The 18,379-nt window shown below is 47.0% G+C and overlaps 1 protein-coding gene across 1 annotated transcript in view; it reads left to right on the top strand.

Annotated features, from left to right (window-relative positions):
• The first annotated feature begins 4,541 nt into the window (after window positions 1-4,541).
• The window catches only part of fam171a2a (family with sequence similarity 171 member A2a), a 427,659-nt gene continuing 413,821 nt past the window's right edge, over window positions 4,542-18,379 (top strand). Inside the window, exon 1 of the mRNA XM_072487044.1 lies at window positions 4,542-4,751. Coding sequence (XP_072343145.1) covers window positions 4,649-4,751 — 103 coding nt within the window. The 5' untranslated portion in view covers window positions 4,542-4,648. The remainder of the gene's footprint in view (window positions 4,752-18,379) is intronic.

Below are 18,379 nucleotides of genomic sequence, written 5' to 3'. Positions count from 1 at the left end.
CCCTTGGCCCAACGCGAGGTCCACTACGTCAGGCTCACCCTTGGCGAGACCAGTAGTAATCCCAGCCCACGTGAGTCCTGGCCCAGGGGACCGGAGTATCACGGAGGGCCGGAGAACAGAGTGCCAAGTCTGCAAAATGAATGTAAATGGGTTATTAAGACCCATTTGCATTCATTTACATCTTCCTGCAGGTGCGTGGGTGTGAACCTCGGTCTCGCCGCGTTTGGCTCGGCACCCGCTGACGCCCGGCGGCAATCCTGATTTTTCAATTTTCCGCTGCATTGGGGACCCCGTTTAGATAGGGTGGATGGAGGGAAGTTGTTTCCATTAGCAGGGGAGACTAGGACCCGGGGGCACAGCCTTAGAATAAAAGGGAGTCACTTTAGAACAGAGATGAGGAGAAATTTCTTCAGCCAGAGAGTGGTGGGTCTGTGGAATTCATTGCCACAGAGGGGGGTGGAGGCTGGGACGTTGAGAGTCTTTAAGACAGAAGTTGATAAATTCTTTGATAAAAGAGGAATTAAGGACTATGGAGAGAGAGCGGGTAAATGGAGTTGAAATCAGCCATGATTGAATGGTGGAGTGGACTTGATGGGCCGAATGGCCTTACTTCCGCTCTTATGTCTTATGGTCTTATGGTTACCGGCGGTGGAGAATCCAGGCCTGTATGTTTTCAAGAGGCAGTTAGATATGGCACTTGGCGTGAAGGCGGGATCAAAGGATTTGGGGGAAAGTGGGATCAGGCTATTGAGGTGGATGATCAGCCAAGATCATAATGAATGGCAGAGCAGACTCGAAGGGCTGAACGGCCTCCTACTGCTCCTATCTTCTATGTTTCTATGAAAGAATAAGAAAAAATATATTTATGTTGGAACAGCCACTGAATGGTCAATGCTGAGGTTGTTAATATCAGTTGGAAACATCAATTGGCATTGGTGCTTCAATGGAAAGGAATGTGTAAAATTACGTAGTATTCCTATTCCTGATTACTAATCAGTGACTCTTTGTTGGAAAATGTATAGCTACGCAAGATGCTGTGATCACAGTCAACCTCCCATTCCCCACTCTTCATAAACTTCAGTTACTTCAAACTTAGTTGCCCATACTCTATCCTGCATCAAACAGCACTCAGCGCTGACCTATATTGATCCTGAGTCCCCGTTACCTTAAATTCTCATCCTCATGTTTAAATTATTTCATGGAAATATCTCTCCACAGCTCTGTAATCCCCTCCAGTGCTACATTCCCATCTCCATTCCGGACTCAACCTCTCGTTCAACCCCTCCTAATTTTCCCCCCATTGCTTGGCAGTCATTCTTTTAGCTGTCTGGGGGATGCACTCCCTAAATCCTCCCTAATTCTTCCAGCTCCCTCATCTCCCTCAAGGCCCTCCTTTATATCCAACTTTTCATCCAAACAATTGGTCTTAATCACCCTAATCATTCCTCCTTTGGCTTGGCTGCTGTTTTTCCCTTTCCTGTCAGTGAATTACTTCAGGTTTTACAGTAGGTGCTATATAAATGCAGGTCCACTTCCAGTGGCGGCCATGAGCTGAGCAGTCGCATGAAAGGTGGCTCCCATCTGGAAACTCTTTTTTAGACCTTTTTGACCCAATGAACGGGCACCAAACCTGGAAAGAAACCACACTAATTTGACTCTCATCAATTAATCAACCGATTTGGGATGCCAGCGAACCACCACACAGGATGCAAGGGGAGCTAAAGCACGCAGAGTAAAACCTAGCATCGGAGTCAGTAAACCCGCTTGGCGACACAAATACAAATATGGCGGACGCAGCAGAGTCGTCGACACCATCCCAGTCTACAACGGAGAGGCTGATGGAGTTCATCTCAATAGAACTCCAAAAGGACAGAGAGGCAGTAAAGGAGGACCTAATGTCGGTGATGGAGACGGCAATCGAGGCCGCGCTGGTCCCTATACTTGGGTTGATGGACAGGGTAAAGCGACGGCGGGAGGCCCAAGTAGCGACAATCTGTGAAATGGAAAAGGCTGCCATCAAACAGCACGAACGAATCACCTCGCTTGAGGCCGAAATAACGATGTTGGCAGTGACCCACAAGACTCTGAAGGCCAGAATAGATTACCAGGAGAACTGGTCTCAGTGCCAGAATCGCCGGATCGTCAGGTTACCAGAGGGCACAGAAAGTAGCAGCCCAACCGAGTTCATATCAAAGATGCTCAGGAAACTGGTCAGGGAGAAGGGCTTCACTAAACCCCCAGAGGTAGACCGGTCCCACAGATCGATCCGCCAGAAGCCATGACCCAGGGAATCACCGTGGGCGGTAATCATCAAACTCCACAAGTACCAGGACAAGGAACGTCTCCTGAGTTGGGCGAAGAACACGCAGACTTGCAAATGGGAAGGACACGCCATTCGTGTCTACGAGGACATTAGGGCTGACCTGGCTAAATATCGAGCGGAATTAAATAGGGCCAAGGCGGCACTTTTCAAAAGCAAAGTGTGATTCGGCATGCAAAACTCTGGGTCGCGTACAAAGACAGGGACCAGGAGGAGGCAAACAAATATATGCAAAGGGATGGACTGGGCAAGAACTGAATGGAGGGCGTGAGTCATTTATGAATTTTGAAGATTATGCATCGTTTGCGTGGTTTATTTTCTTTTCTTTTTACGGTTATTTTTATTATACCTCTTTCTGCAGATGACTGGTGGTGTTGACCACATTGTATTCGCACTGTTAGTTATTTTACAGGTCTTGTGGGTTATGGTTTACTTGGAATAAGGTCCATAAGACCATAAGATGGGTGGTGGAAGGTGTCTCCAGGAAGACAGCAGGAACACACCAGGGATGTCTTTGAATATCATCCCTGAAGAGATCAAACATCCCCGGTGACCCAAGGCAGCCCTGGCTTGTGACCAATCAAATTGGAGAAGGTTCATTCCGAAAGGCACCGAGACATTTCATCAGAGACACGCAGAGGTGAGGTTGAGGTGTTGGAGAGGGCGCGCAAACCTCCAGGCAACCTGTCCCGCATGTGGCAGCATCTGCACATTAGATTTATCAGCAATCTCAGAGCCCATTGAACTGAGGCAAGTCACCCTCCACCCCAAGGGTCTGCTGGAGACGAAGAGTGGAATTCCAGCCTGGATTATCCTCTCTTATGTTGTGGACTTCACCCCACAACCTTCTGTCTGAATGGTAAGAGTAAGAATTGCTCTTTATAATCCATTCTCATCCTAACTCAAATCATAGAACCTTATTTTGACACTTTATACAATCAGCCTGGCTACATCAGTTTTACTGCTGGCTTATAAATCGAAATAAAACAAGGGGGGGGGGGCACAGTGGTTAGCAGTGCTGCCTCACACCCGGGTTCGATTCCAGCCATGGGTGGCTGTCCGTGAGGAGTTTGCACTTTCTCCCATGTCTACGTGGGTTTCCTCCAGGAGCTCCGGTTTCCTCCCACAGACCGAAGATGTGCAGGGCACTGGGGTGTCCAAAGAGACTTTGCGGGGGGTGTTCAAGTCCATAGATCCTTAAAATGCCACGAACAAGTGCAGAAAATAATCCAAAACGCTAATGGAATGCTTGCACTTATATCTAGAGGACTGGAGTACAAAGACACAGGGGTTATGCTGCAGCTGTACAAAGCCGTGGATAGACCCCACTTGGAGTATTGTGAGCAGTTCTGGGCACACACCTTAGGAAGGATATTTTGGCCTTGGAGGAAGTGCAATGTAGGTTTACCTGGACTATGGGAGTTAAGCTTCCAGGAGAGATTACACAAATTAGGCCTGTTTTTGTGAGAATTTAGAAGGTTAAGGTGTGATCTGATCCAAGTATTTAAGATATTAATAGGGAAAGACAGGGTAGATGAAGATAAACTGTTTCCACTATCTAGAGATTCTAGAACTAGGGAGCATAGGCTAAAAATTAGGGCCAGACCATTCAGGAGAGATGTTAGGAAACACTTCTACACACAAAGGGTGGTAGAGGTTTGGAACTCTCTCTCACAAACAACAATTGATGCTTGATCAGTTGTTAATTTTAAATTCAAGATAGATTTTTGTTAAGGAAAGATATTAAGGGGTAGGCCAAAGACAGGTACATGGAGTTTGGTCAGAGATCAGCCATGATCTCATTACATGGAGACAGGCTCTAGGGGCGAAATGGCCTTCTCCTGTTCCTATGTTCCTAGGTTAGGTGGATTGGCTGTGCTAAAATTGCCCCTTAGTGTCAGAAAGATGTGTAGGTTGGGTGGTTTGGAGATAGGGCGGGGAAGTGAGCCTAGGTAGGGTGCTTTTTCAAGGGGTCGTGATGATTGTAAGGATATTATTTCCTCTTTAAGGACGCTGGTCGCCGCGATGCCAGAATGGGACAGAGGATGGCGCTGGGGAATGAATCTGATCTTCCCCCACTTTCTCCACCCCCCTCCCCAGCTCTCAAGACACTAAAACAAACCCATTACGCGATTTGCGAGCTTGATGCGGCTGGAGTGAAGGAGAGTGGGGGGTGGGGGGGAGGTTGGTGGTGGAGGAAGAGTGTGTTGGTGGAGGGGGTGGGGGAACAAGGAGGAGGATTCGGGGACAAGCAACCTCCAGGCAATGTGGATGGATGGCTGAGATCTGAGAGACGGCCGGGAGACACTCTCTAGTGATGTCCCTGTCATGATGCCACCTCTTGCGGCTTTGCGATTCACTCTCGTGTGCTTGCTGGGCTACAGTGTGCGGGCTGCCTTCGCCAGAGCGCTGCAGCTCACAGCCGTCCGGGGTGAGTACAGCCAGCTCTGAGCCAGAGAGATTGCGACGCCGGGGCCGGCGAGTTGGGAAAGCGGGAGCGGGTGTGCGGGTGGACACACACACAGAGCACGTTCATCTGTGCTGCACAATGACCCCCATTCCTTTTCTTTGTGGGCGGCAAGGGAGGCGAAATAGAGCCCGGGTTTGCTGCAAAAAACCATTGGGGGGGGGGGGGGGGGGAGTTGAGCTGAACAATGAGTGGGGAGGGAGGAGAACGAGAGGCAGTGGGGGTGCGATCCATTGCAGTGTTATTCATTCAGAGCGAAGCGGGCGGGAGAGGGAAGCGCGGGGGGGGGGGGGGTGTTGAATGTTGCTTTTGATGTTTTCTTGAAGCTCCAGTCCTTTTTTGTTGTTGTCGTTGGGTGCGTTTCATCGGGGGAGTTTCAGCGGCTGAAATAGACGAGGACGGGTGGATTTCAGCCAAGGCAACAACCCTGTTGGTATTGTCAACAGGGTGTGTAACAAGAGGGTCGTTCCCAGGCCGGGGTTTCTCTACGTGTGCGTGTTTACAATGTAGCCAGGCGCATTCCCCTTAAGCTGTGTGTGTAAAGATGTTTCTCATTATGTTTTTTTTTTGCACTGTGCTATCCTTCCTTTGATCTTGTTTAGGGTTGAAGGGAGCTAACCGTGTTCAGGATGATGTGTTATCTCGGAGCAGAAAAGCCGCGGCTATTTTTGAGTATTTGGGGGTTCCTGCGGTGAGGAGTATTTTGGGCTGATTTCTTGACCCTGAGAGAAATACCGCGGGGCTGCCTTTAAATTGAGTGAGGAAGAGAGGCCATCATTGACCTGAGTGGCGTTACAGTCACTGGTTCGTTTAATTTGCTTGATGTGAACAGTTTAAAAATCAGAGATGGATTTTAAGCTCAGATACATTGCTACCAGCCATTGTTTTTGCCCAGTGGTACACTGCAGTGTCGTTAAGGGGGGGGGGGGGGGGGTGACAGCCACCGACGATTTGTAACCTTCGATTGAGCTATTTCCCCAGGTCACACTCCCGTTACTTGTCCAGACCAGACAGGGGGTCCCCAAGGTTCATTCAAATCCGCCCCACCCCTCAAAGAGGAGTGGAGGAGGGAAAGACCTTCTTTCCCTGGGGGATAAGTGACCCTGCTCTGGTGCTGCCTGAGATACTGTTCATAACGGGAAGAAGCTGTGCCCCAGTGTACAAACAGCTTGAAAGTGATCCCAGGGTACTGTTTGCCTGTGGTAATGACCATTCCCCAAATATTAGTATTTTAGGGAATGTGAGAAGCACCTGCAGTGGGGGAATATGAAGTGGGCAATTTTCATCTTCAGTATTGAATTTCCTACCCCTTCCCACGCTCCCAGACATTTGTGCCATTCTATTCTACTTCATGTTGGGAGCTAGATGTGAGGGTAGCCTGCACATATATGGGGGGGGGGGGGGGGGCTCCTGCCAAATGCTCATTGTATGCACTTAGAGTAGGGAGTCATAGGTCATTCTGAGCCTGGAGATGGGGGGGGGGGGGGGGGGGGAATGGCTCCTGCCAAATGCTCATTGTATGCACTTAGAGTAGGGAGTCATAGGTCATTCTGAGCCTGGAGCTACAGCCAGACTCCATTGTGGAATCATCCTGACATCCGTTAAGTTTACAGTGATGTAATGGTTATCTTGCTGTTCTAGTAATCCAGAGAGCATGGAACTCAAATCTCAGCAAGACAGTTTGCGAAGTTGAATTCAGTTTGTTTAAAAAAAAATCATCTGGAAATAAACCGATATTGTAATTTTTGCGAGATTGCCATATAAAGTCAAATGGCTCACAAATGTCCTTCAGGGAAGAAACATTCCTGGCCTCACCGAGGTTAACCTCTGTATGACTTCAGTCCCAACACCAACTCATTTGATCTGAAGTCACTGAGCAAATGACCAAGTTGTATCAAACCAGGGTAATCTGGGGTGGGTAATGAATGATGAATGACAGTCTTGCCTACAATGCCCATATAGTGGAAGTGAGTTAAAAAATATCCACACGTGTGCATTCTCCAGTGGAACTCTGTGTGTCAGGGGTCTGATTTTCCATATCATACTGAATGTTGCACTGCACTAAATTTCAATTCTGCCTGAAATCAACTAATTTTATATTGATCAGAGATTGAAGTAGAAACACATTTTTTTGAACTGACTGGCTCAGTTCCAAAGGGAAAGCCACCAGCAGCCAGGCATCAAGTTATAGGAAATCTCATCAAACAAATTATGAAATGATTATACCTGACTCCTGCAATTAAAAATTAACTGAAGACTGTAGTTACTCTTGAAAGAAATTGTACAACGAAAACCTACTGGTGAAAGTCTGAGTGCTTCCAGCCAAGAATAATCTTTTTAAAAAAGGAGTTTGTCGTTCAGCAACAGCTCAGCAGGTTGGATGCAGTGGATTATGCAAATATGTCATCTGATATGCATGATTTACATTCAGCTGTTGAGATTGTGAACCTTGGATAAAGGACAACAAGACGCTTGTATGAATCCAGTTTGGCTCACACTGACCTGATGTCCCTTTCAGAGTTCAAGAGGTCTATTCTTTCTTGCCTGCCGCTCCCTACCATCCCCTCCCCCACCCCACCCACCGTAAGTTCACCAGTTTTAAATAACAGCCTTAATGGGAATTAGAAGGGTCAGGTCCAACAACATTCAAACAGCTCAACGTCACCCGTTTGATCAGCACCCCATTCACCACTTTAAACGTCCACTCCATCCACCACCGACACAAAATGGCAGCACAGTGTACCATATGCAATATGTACAGCCACAACCTGCCTTCCGAGTACCTTTCAGTTATGTGACCTCTACCATCAAGAAGGACAAGGGCCTCAGATGTATGGGAATACCACCTCCAAGTTTACCTCCCATGTCACACACTCTCCTGACTGGGAACTGTACTGCTGTTCCTTCACTATTGCTGGGTCAAAACTCTGAAACTCCGTCCCTAACAGAACTGTGGACGTACCTAAGCCAGAAGGTGGCTCATCAAGATTTTCTCGAGGGCAATTAGAGATGGACAACAAATGCTTGCCCTGCCAGCGATACTTTTATTCCATGATAGAATAAAACGTAGTGAGCGCGATTTGATGTGAATCTTCAAAGCCCGTGCAGTGTATGTCATTTGATTTGTTGACGAATGTTTTCCATCCCCAGCACACAGAATTAGCAACCCTCCTTTTGTTCCCATTCAAAGAAAGCTGTGACTGTAAGAATGTAAGAAACATGAGCATTAGTGGACCAAATGCTCCCTTGAGCCTGCTCCACAATTCAATATGATTTTGGCTGATTTTCTGCCTCAAGTCCAGTTGCTTCTCTAGTCCCCATATTTCTTGATTCCCTGAGAAACCAAAAATATATCTTTCCCCGCCTTAAATATCCTCAGTAATGAAGCATCTACCCTCTGGGGTAGACAATTCCAATATTCAGCAGCAGAAATTTCTCTTCATCTTAGTCCTAAATGATTGGACCCTTCTCCTGCGGCCTGAGTTCTAAGTTCCTCAGCCTCAGCGCCTAGTCTGTCAATTATCTTCAGAATCTTGTATATCACAATAACCTCACCCCTTATTCTTTCAAACTCCAGAGATTTTAAGCTGACTTTTCACTACAGGAAAAACTTATCATCCGAGGGACCGAACTAATGAACCTTTTGTGGTCCGTCTCCAAGACAAGTATATCCTTCCTTCAATATAGGGCCTAAAACTCTGCATAAGTGTGGCCTCACTAAAGTCCTTTATAACTGGAGCAAGATTGAAATGGAATGTAAACAGTTAAACCATAAGACATAGGAGCAGAATTAGACCACTTGGCCCATCTAGTTTGCTCCGCCATTCAATCATAGCTGATATGTTTCTCATCCCCATTTTCCTGCCTTCTCCCCATAACCTCTGATCCCCTTATTGGTCAAGAACCTATCAATCTTATACAGTCTCAGAAGTACATCCCTGCTGTTGTATTCTAGCCCTCTTGACATGAATGCTAACATTGCATTTGCCTTCCTTTTTTTAAAATTAAGGGGCAATTTAATGTGTCCAATCCACTCACCTTGCTCATCTTTGGGTTGTGGGGATGAGACCCTCGCAAACACGGGGAGAATGTGCAAGCTCCACATGGACAATGACCCGGGGCTGGGATCGAACCTGAGTTCTCGGCCCCATGAGGCAGCAGTGCCAACCACTGCGCTACTGTGCCCTTTTGCCTTCCTAACTGCCAACTGAACCTGCATGTTAACCTTAAGAGAATCCTGAAAGGGCGGCATGTGGCACAATGGCTAGCATTGCTGCCTACGGTGCAGAGGGCAGGTTCGAATCCCAGCCCTGGGTCACTGTCCATGTGGAGTTTGCACATTCTCCTCATGTCTGTGGTGGTTTCCACCCTCACAACGCAAAGATGTGCAGGTTAGATGGATTGGCCACGCTAAATTGTCCCTTAATTGGAAAAAAAATAATTGGGTACTCTAAATTTATAAAAGAAAAGGGAAAAAAAGTGTGGTGCAGTGGTTAGCATTGCTGCCTCACGGCGCCAATGTCCCAGGTTCGATCCCAGCTCTGGGTCACTGTCCGTGTGGAGTTTACACATTCTCCCCGTGTTTGGTGGGTTTTGTCCCCACATCCCAAAGATGTGCAGGGTAGTTGGATTGGCCACACTAAATTGCCCCTTAATTGGAAAAAATGAATTGGGTACTCTAAATTAATAAAAAAAGAGAATCCTGAACTAGTTAATTGAAAAGGAAGCAGCTCTCTCGCAATGACTGATTTTTGAGATCACTACACATCCAACATTTACCATACCCAAGTCGGAAGTTCAGCATCAATGTAGAAACCTTTCCTCAACAGATCACATCCCTGTATCAACCATGGTTCAGTGGTAACACTCTCTTCTGAGTCAGAACTCTGAAAATTCAAGGTCCTCTCCCAGAGTCTTGAGCACCTAATTCAGGCTGACACTTGAGTGCAGTACTCTGCCTTTTGGATGATACATTATAACAAGACTCAGTCTGCCCTCTTCAGTAAATGCAAAAGAGGTTCTTCTGGTACCCTGTCTGGCATTTATCTCTCGGTCAACAACTAATACAATTTATTTGGCCAGATTATTTAATCGCTATCTGCGGGTATTATTTGTAAATTAGCTGTCCCATTTTCTACATTACAAAAGTAACAATGCTTCAAAAATAGACCATTGGCTTTAAAGTGCTTTGGAATGTCGAGAGGGTGCAAGTGGCTCAATGTAAAGGCAATTATGTATTTTTCCTTCATTCTATCTGTGTAAGATCATACCGGAATAAATGTAACTCCCACTGCATATTGGAAACCAAATTCAGTATCACAACTAGTTTTGCATTCAGCCCATGAGTTCGCACTGTAGGTACGTGCTCCAATTATGTCAAAATTAGTCATTTCAACCACTCCTCGAGGCATAACGTTCTGTATTCTGACCATTCAGTGGGTAAAGGAATTTCACCTGATTTCCCCATTGGATTTATTGGACACAATCTTTTTTTTAACAAACATTTTATTGAGTTAATCTTTTGGCATTGTATCAGCAGCAATATAAACAAAGTACATGAAAATATAAACATAGTGCAAATACCACCTCCCTCCCCAACAGGTCCCACCATTAATTAACCCCCTAATCTATGCTAACCTAAACCCCCCCCCCCTCAGAAGTCGATGAATGGTTGCCACCTCCGGGCGAACCCTAACAATGACCCTCTCAAGGCGAACTTAATTTTCTCCAGACAGAGAAAGCTAGCCATGTTCAATAACCAGGTCTCCGACTTCGGGGGCCTTGAGTCCCTCCATGCTAGTAATATCCACCTCCGGGCTACCAGGGAAGCAAAGGCCAGAACGTCTGCCTCTTTCTCCTCCTGGATTCCCGGATCCTGCGACACCCCGAAAATCACCACCTCTGGACTCAATACCACACTTGTTTTTAATACCTTGGACATGACATCAGCAAACCCCTGCCAAAATCCCCTCAGCTTTGGACATGCCCAGAACATGTGGACATGGTTCGCTGGTCCTCCCGCACATTTTGCTGAGTGGCTATCTTCCACCCCAAAGCATCTGCTCATCCGGGCCACTGTCATGTGAGCCCGGTGAAAGACCTTGAATTGAATCAGGCTGAGTCTGGCACAAGTTGCGGTCGCGTTGACTCTACTCAATGCTTCCGCCCAAAGGCCCTCCTCTATCCCTCCCGCCAGCTCCTCCTCCCACTTTCGCTTCAGCTCCTCGGTCTGCATCTCCTCTGATCCGATAATTTCCTTATAAATGTCAGAAACGCTCCCCTCACCTATCCATCCTCTGGAAACTACCCTGCCCTGAATCCCCCTTAGCGGCAGGAGTGGGAAGGTTGGTACCTGTCTACGCAGAAAGTCCCGCACCTGCAGATATCTAAATTCGTTTCCCTCCGCCAATGCAAACCTCTCCTCCAGCGCCCTCATATTCGGAAAGGTCCCCTCTATAAACAAGGCCCCATCCTCTCAATCCCCGCTCTCTGCCATATTCGGAACCCCCCGTCCATCCTTCCCGGGGCAAACCGGTGATTATCGCAGATTGGGGACCAGACCGATGCTCCCACCGCTCCCACATATCTCCTCCATTGCCCCCAGATTCTCAAGGCCGCCACCACCACCCGGCTGGTGGACTAACGCGCCGGCAGGAACGGCAGAGGTGCAGTTACCAGCGCCCCCAAACTTGTGACCTTGCAAGAAGCCGCCTCCATACGCACCCATGCCGACCCCCCCCCCCCCCCCCCCAGCCACTTCGTAATCATGGCTATGTTAGCCGCTCAGTAATAATTGCTGAAGTTCGGCAGCGCCAGCCCTCCCTCTCCCCGACTCCGCTCCAGCATTACCCTCCTCACTCACGGGGACTTACCCCCCCCCATACAAAGCCCGCTATAACTTTATTGACCCGCTTAAAAAAGGACCGTGGAATGAAGATGGGGAGACATTGAAATACAAACAGGAATCTCGGGAGGACCGTCATTTTCACCGCTTGGACTCTACCAGCTAGAAACAACGGGAGCGCATCCCATCTCCGGAAATCATCTTTCATCTGATCCACCAACCGGGCCAAGTTCAATTTATGTAGCCGGTCCCAATCCCGCGCCACTTGGATGCCTAGGTACCTGAAACTGTCTCGTACCAATCTAAACGACAGTTCCCCCAGTCGCCTCCCCTGACCCCTCGCCTGGACCACAAACATCTCGCTCTTCCCCATATTAAACCTCTACCCCGAAAACCTGCCGAATTCCCCTAAAATTCCCATGATTTCTTCCATTCCCTCAATTGGATCTGAAACATACAGAAGAGTCTCGCATACAACGAGACTCTGTGCTCCCCCCGGACCAGCCCCTTGAGGCTCTCAGAGCAATTGCCAGCGGCTCGAAAGCCAGCGCAAACAGCAGTGGGGAGAGGGGGCATCCCTGTCTCGTCAACCAGTGCAATCTAAAATTGTCCAAAGTCGTCCTGTTCGTCCGTGCACTTGCCACAGGAGCCTGGTACAGCAACCTGACTCAGTCAATAAAGGCCCTCCCAAACCCGAACCACCCCAGAACCTCCCATAAATAATCCACTCAACCTGGTCAAAAACTTTTTCCGCATCCATCGCGACCACTACCTCCACCTCCCTACTTTCCGGGGGCATCATGATCACGTTTAACAGCCTTCTTACATTGGCCACCAGCTGCCTGCTCTTAACGAACCCCGTCTGATCCTCCACAATGACGTATGGTACACAATCCTCAATCCTGGAGGACAAAATTTTGTCAATCCTGGAGGACAAAATTTTGTTATTGGTCAAAATCTTAAAGTTATGAGCATTATTTTATGATTCTTCCATAAACTGAAATATTCTTTATATGTCTAGCCTATCAACCCTTTCATAATCCTGAATTTCTCTTATCAAGTCACCATTCAGCCTTCAAAATCTAATGTTTAAATTATTATTTAAAAAAAAAAATTTTTTATTAAGGGATTAAAACCAAAAAGAGAACAAACAGGAATCCTCAAAATAAATAAACAACACCTCTCCTAGCAGTTCCTCTCCGTCCATCCTGCCTCCCCTGTTTTTGCCTCCTATAACACCCCCCTCCCTCCCCCCTCCCCAACCCCCATAAATGGTTCTATCTCCAGGGCCCCCCACAGACCCACTCAAGGCGAACTTGATTTTTTTCCAGCCTAAGGAATTCCGCAAGGTCGCTCTCCCACACTCCCAGCTTCGGCGACCCCGCGTCCCTCCACTCCAGCAAAATCCGTCTCTGGGCTACCAGGGAGGCAAAGGCCAGGACATCGGCCTCTCTCGCCCCCTGGACACCCGGAATGTCCGACACTCCAAAAATCGCCTCTTCTGTACTCTGGGTAAGCTTCACCTTCAGTACCTTGGAGATAACATCAACAAAGTCCCCTCAGCTTTGGAGAAGCCCAAAACATGTGGACAAGGTTCCCGGGCCTCCATGTACACCACCCACACCTATCCTCCACCCCCTCGAAGAACCTGCTCATTCTGGCCACCATCATATGTGCCCTATGAGCCACTGTGAATTGAATAAGGCTAAGCCTAGCACACAAAGAGGATGATTTCACTCACCCCGGAGCCTCCTCCCGTTATCCAGCCTCCACCCCCCTCCCCAGTTCTTCCTCCCACTTCCGTTTATCTTCTCCTATTGGGGCCCCCTCCCAATCCATTAATTCCTCATAAATCTCCGACACCCAGGGCATGTGGCGCAGTGGATAGCACTAGGACTGCGGCGCTGTGGACCCCCGCCCTGGGTCACTGTCCGTGTGGAGTTTGCACATTCTCCCCATGTCTGCGTGTGTTTCACCCCCAGAAACCAAAGATGTGCAGGTTAGGTAGATTGGCCACGCTAAATTGCCCCTTAATTGGAAAAAAAATAATTGGGTACTCTAAATTTATTTTTAAAATAATAATAAATAAATAAGAACATAAGAATTAGGAACAGGAGTAGGCCATCTGGCCCCTCGACCCTGCTCCGCCATTTAATGAGATCATGGCTGATCTTTGTGGACTCAGCTCCACTCTCCGGCCCGTACACCATATCCCCGAATCCCTTTATTCTTTAGAAAGGCATCTATCTTTTCCTTAAAAACGTTTAAAGAAGGAGCCTCAACTGCTTCACTGGGCAAGAAATTCCAGAGATTCACAACCCTTTGGGTGAAGAAGTTCCTCCTACACTCCGTCCTAAATCTACCTCCCCTTATTTTGAGGCTATGCCCCCTAGTTCTGCTTTCCCCCACCAGTGGAAACAACCTGCCCGCATCTAGAACATAGAACATAGAACGATACAGCGCAGTACAGGCCCTTCGGCCCACGATGTTGCACCGAAACAAAAGCCATCTAACCTACACTATGCCATTATCATCCATATGTTTATCCAATAAACTTTTAAATGCCCTCAATGTTGGCGAGTTCACTACTGTAGCAGGTAGGGCATTCCACGGCCTCACTACTCTTTGCGTAAAGAACCTACCTCTGACCTCTGTCCTATATCTATTACCCCTCAGTTTAAAGCTATGTCCCCTCGTGCCAGCCATTTCCATCCACGGGAGAAGGCTCTCACTGTCCACCCTATCCAACCCCCTGATCATTTTGTATGCCTCTATTAAGTCTCCTCTTAACCTTCTTCTCGCCAACGAAAACAACCTCAAGTCCATCAGCCTTTCCTCATAAGATTTTCCCTCCATACCAGGCAACATCCTGGTAAATCTCCTCTGCACTTGCTCCAAAGCCTCCACGTCCTTCCTATAATGCGGTGACCAGAACTATACGCAATACTCCAAATGCGGCCGTACCAGAGTTCTGTACAGCTGCAACATGACCTCCTGACTCCGGAACTCAATCCCTCTACCAATAAAGGCCAACACTCCATAGGCCTTCTTCACAACCCTATCAACCTGGGTGGCAACTTTCAGGGATCTATGTACATGGACACCTAGATCCCTCTGCTCATCCACACTTCCAAGAACTTTACCATTAGCCAAATATTCCGCATTCCTGTTATTCCTTCCAAAGTGAATCACCTCACACTTCTCTACATTAAACTCCATTTGCCACCTCTCAGCCCAGCTCTGCAGCTTATCTATATCCCTCTGTAACCTGCTACATCCTTCCACACTATCGACAACACCACCGACTTTAGTATCGTCTGCAAACTTACTCACCCACCCTTCAGCGCCTTCCTCTAGGTCATTGATAAAAATGCCAAACAGCAACGGCCCCAGAACAGATCCTTGTGGTACTCCACTTGTAACTGAACTCCATTCTGAACATTTCCCATCAACCACCACCCTCTGTCTTCTTTCAGCTAGCCAATTTCTGATCCACATCTCTAAATCACCCTCAATCCCCAGCCTCCGTATTTTCTGCAATAGCCTACCGTGGGGAACCTTATCAAACGCTTTGCTGAAATCCATATACACCACATCAACTGCTCTACCCTCGTCTACCTGTTCAGTCACCTTCTCAAAGAACTCGATAATGTTTGTGAGGCATGACCTACCCTTCACAAAGCCATGCTGACTATCCCTGATCATATTATTCATATCTAGATGATTATAAATCTTGTCCCTTATAATCCCCTCCAAGACTTTACCCACTACAGACGTGAGGCTCACTGGTCTATAGTTGCCGGGGTTGTCTCTGCTCCCCTTTTTGAACAAAGGGACCACATTTGCTATCCTCCAGTCCTCTGGCACTATTCCTGTAGCCAATCTGTCCTATCTATTCCCTTCATAATTTTATATGTCTCAATAAGATCCCCCCGCATCCTTCTAAACTCCAATGAGTACAGTCCCAGTCTACTCAACCTCTCGTCATAATCTAATCCCCTCAACTCTGGGATCAACCGAGTGAATCTCCGCTGCACTCCCTCCAGTGCCAATATGTCCTTTCTCAGGTAAGGAGACCAAAACTGAACACAATACTCCAGATGCGGCCTCACCAACAACTTATACAATTGCAGCATAACCTCACTAGTCTTGAACTCCATCCCTCTAGCAATGAAAGACAAAGCTCGATTAGCCTTCTTAATCACCTGTTGCACCTGCACACCAACTTTTTGCGACTTGTGCACCAGCACACCCAGGTCCCTCTGCACAGCAGCATGTTTTAACATCTTACCGTTTAAATAATAATCCATTCTGATGTTATTCCTCCCAAAATGGATAGCCTCACACTTGGCAACATTGAATTCCATCTGCCAGACCCTAGCCCATTCACCTAACCTATCCAAATCCTTCTGCAGACTTCCGGTATCCTCTACACTTTTTGCTTTACCGCTCATCTTAGTGTCGTCTGCAAACTTTGACACATTGCACTTGGTCCCCAACTCCAAATCGTCTATGTAAATTGTGAACAACTGCGGGCCCAACACTGATCCTTGAGGGACCCCAGTAGTTCCCCAGTTGCCAACCAGAGAAACACCCATTTATCCCCACTCTCTGCTTTCTGTTAGTTAACCAATCCTCTACTCATGCTACCACTTTACCCTCAATGCCATGCATCTTTAGTTTATGCAGCAACCTTTTGTGTGGCACCTTGTCAAAAGCTTTCTGGAAATCCAGATATACCACATCCATTGGCTCCCCGTTATCTACTGCACTTGTAACGTCCTCAAAAAATTCTACCAAATTAGTCAGACACGACCTACCCTTTGTGAACCCATGCTGCGTCTGCCCAATGGGACAATTTCCCACCAGGTGCCCCGCTATTTCCTCCTTAATGATAGATTCCAGCATTTTCCCTACAACCGAAGTTAAGCTTACCGGCCTATAATTACCTGCTTTCTGCCGACCTCCTTTTTTAAACAGTGGTGTCACGTTTGCTACTTTCCAATCCTCTTGGACCACCCCAGAGTCTAGTGAATTTTGATAAATTATCACTAGTGCGTTTACAATTTCCCTAGCCATCTATTTTAACACTCTAGGATCCATCCCATCAGGGCCAGGAGACTTGTCTACCTTTAGCCCCATTAGCTTGCCCAATACTGCCTCCTTAGTGATTACAATCATCTCAAGGTCCTCACCTATCATATCCTTATTTCCATCAGTCACTGACATGTTATTTGTGTCCTCCACTGTGAAGACTGACCCAAAAAACCTGTTTAGCTCCTCAGCCATTTCCCCGTCTCCTATTATTAAATCTCCCTTCTCATCTTCCAAAGGACCAATATTTACCTTAGCCACTCTTTTTTGTCTTATATATTTGTAGAAGCTTTTACTATCTGGTTTTATGTTCTGAGCCAGTTTACTTTCATAGTCTACCTTACTCTTCTTTATGGCTTTTTTAGTAGCTTTCTGTTGTCCCCTAAAGACTTCCCAGTCCTCTAGTCTCCCACTAATTTTTGCCACTTTGTATGTTTTTTCCGTCAATTGGATACTCTCCCTCACCTCCTTAGATATCCATGGTCGATTTTTCCCCTTTCTACCGTCTTTCTTTTTTGTCTGTATGAACCTTTTCTGAACACTGTGAAAGATCGCTCGGAAGGTTCTCCACTGTTCCTCAACTGCTTCACCATGAAGTCTTTGCTCCCAGTCTACCTTAGCTAGTTCTTCTCTCATCCCATTGTAATCGCCTTTGTTTAAGCACAAAACACTAGTGTTTGATTTTACCTTGTCATCCTCCAACTGTATTTTAAATTCCACCATATTGTGGTCGCTCCTTCCAAGAGGATCCCGAACTATGAGATCATTAATCAATCCTGCCTCATTACACAGGACCAGATCTAGGACCGCTTGTTCCCTTGTAGGTTCCATTACATACTGTTCCAGGAAATTATCCCGGGCACATTCTATAAACTCCTCCTCAAGGCTGCCTTTACCAACCTGGTTAAAGAAATCGATATGCAGATTAAAATCTCTCATGATAACCGCTGTACCATTTCTACATGCATCCGTTATTTCTTTGCTTGTTGCCTGCCCTACCATCCTGTTACTATTTGGTGGCCTATAGACTACTCCTATCAGTGACCTTTTCGCCTTACTATTCCTGATTTCCACCCAAATTGATTCAACCTTGTCCTCCATAGCACCAATATCATCCCTTACTATTGCCCGGATGCCATCCTTAAACAACAAAGCTACACCACCGCCCTTACCGTCCATTCTATCCTTTTGTATAGTCTGATACCCTTGGATATTTAACTCCCAGTCGTGACCATCTTTTAACCATGTTTCAGTAATGGCCACTAAATCATAGTCATTCACGATGATTTGCGCCATCAACTCATTTACCTTATTTCGTATACTACGAGCATTTAGGTAAAGTACACTTATGCTGTTTTTTATGTCTTTGTTATGAATCCTAACACCTTGATCAGTAACTTTTCGCAATTTATTGTTCCTCTTACCCTTTCTCCTAATTTTCCTTGTCTTTGAACCCATATCTCTACATAATAACCTGTCACGTAACCTGCTGCCTTGATCTCCATTAACCATTATACTGTCCATAGCTTTACATTTCCCTTCCCCCCAACTTGCTAGTTTAAAGTCCTTGTGACCAACCTATGTATCTTATTCGCTAGAACACTGATCCCAGAATGGTTCAGGTGAAGACCGTCCCAACGGTACAGGTCCCTCC

The sequence above is a fragment of the Scyliorhinus torazame genome, chromosome 21 (assembly GCF_047496885.1).
Source record: "Scyliorhinus torazame isolate Kashiwa2021f chromosome 21, sScyTor2.1, whole genome shotgun sequence".
NCBI classification, from domain to species: domain Eukaryota; kingdom Metazoa; phylum Chordata; class Chondrichthyes; order Carcharhiniformes; family Scyliorhinidae; genus Scyliorhinus; species Scyliorhinus torazame.
This window is presented reverse-complemented; position numbering and strand designations above follow the sequence as displayed.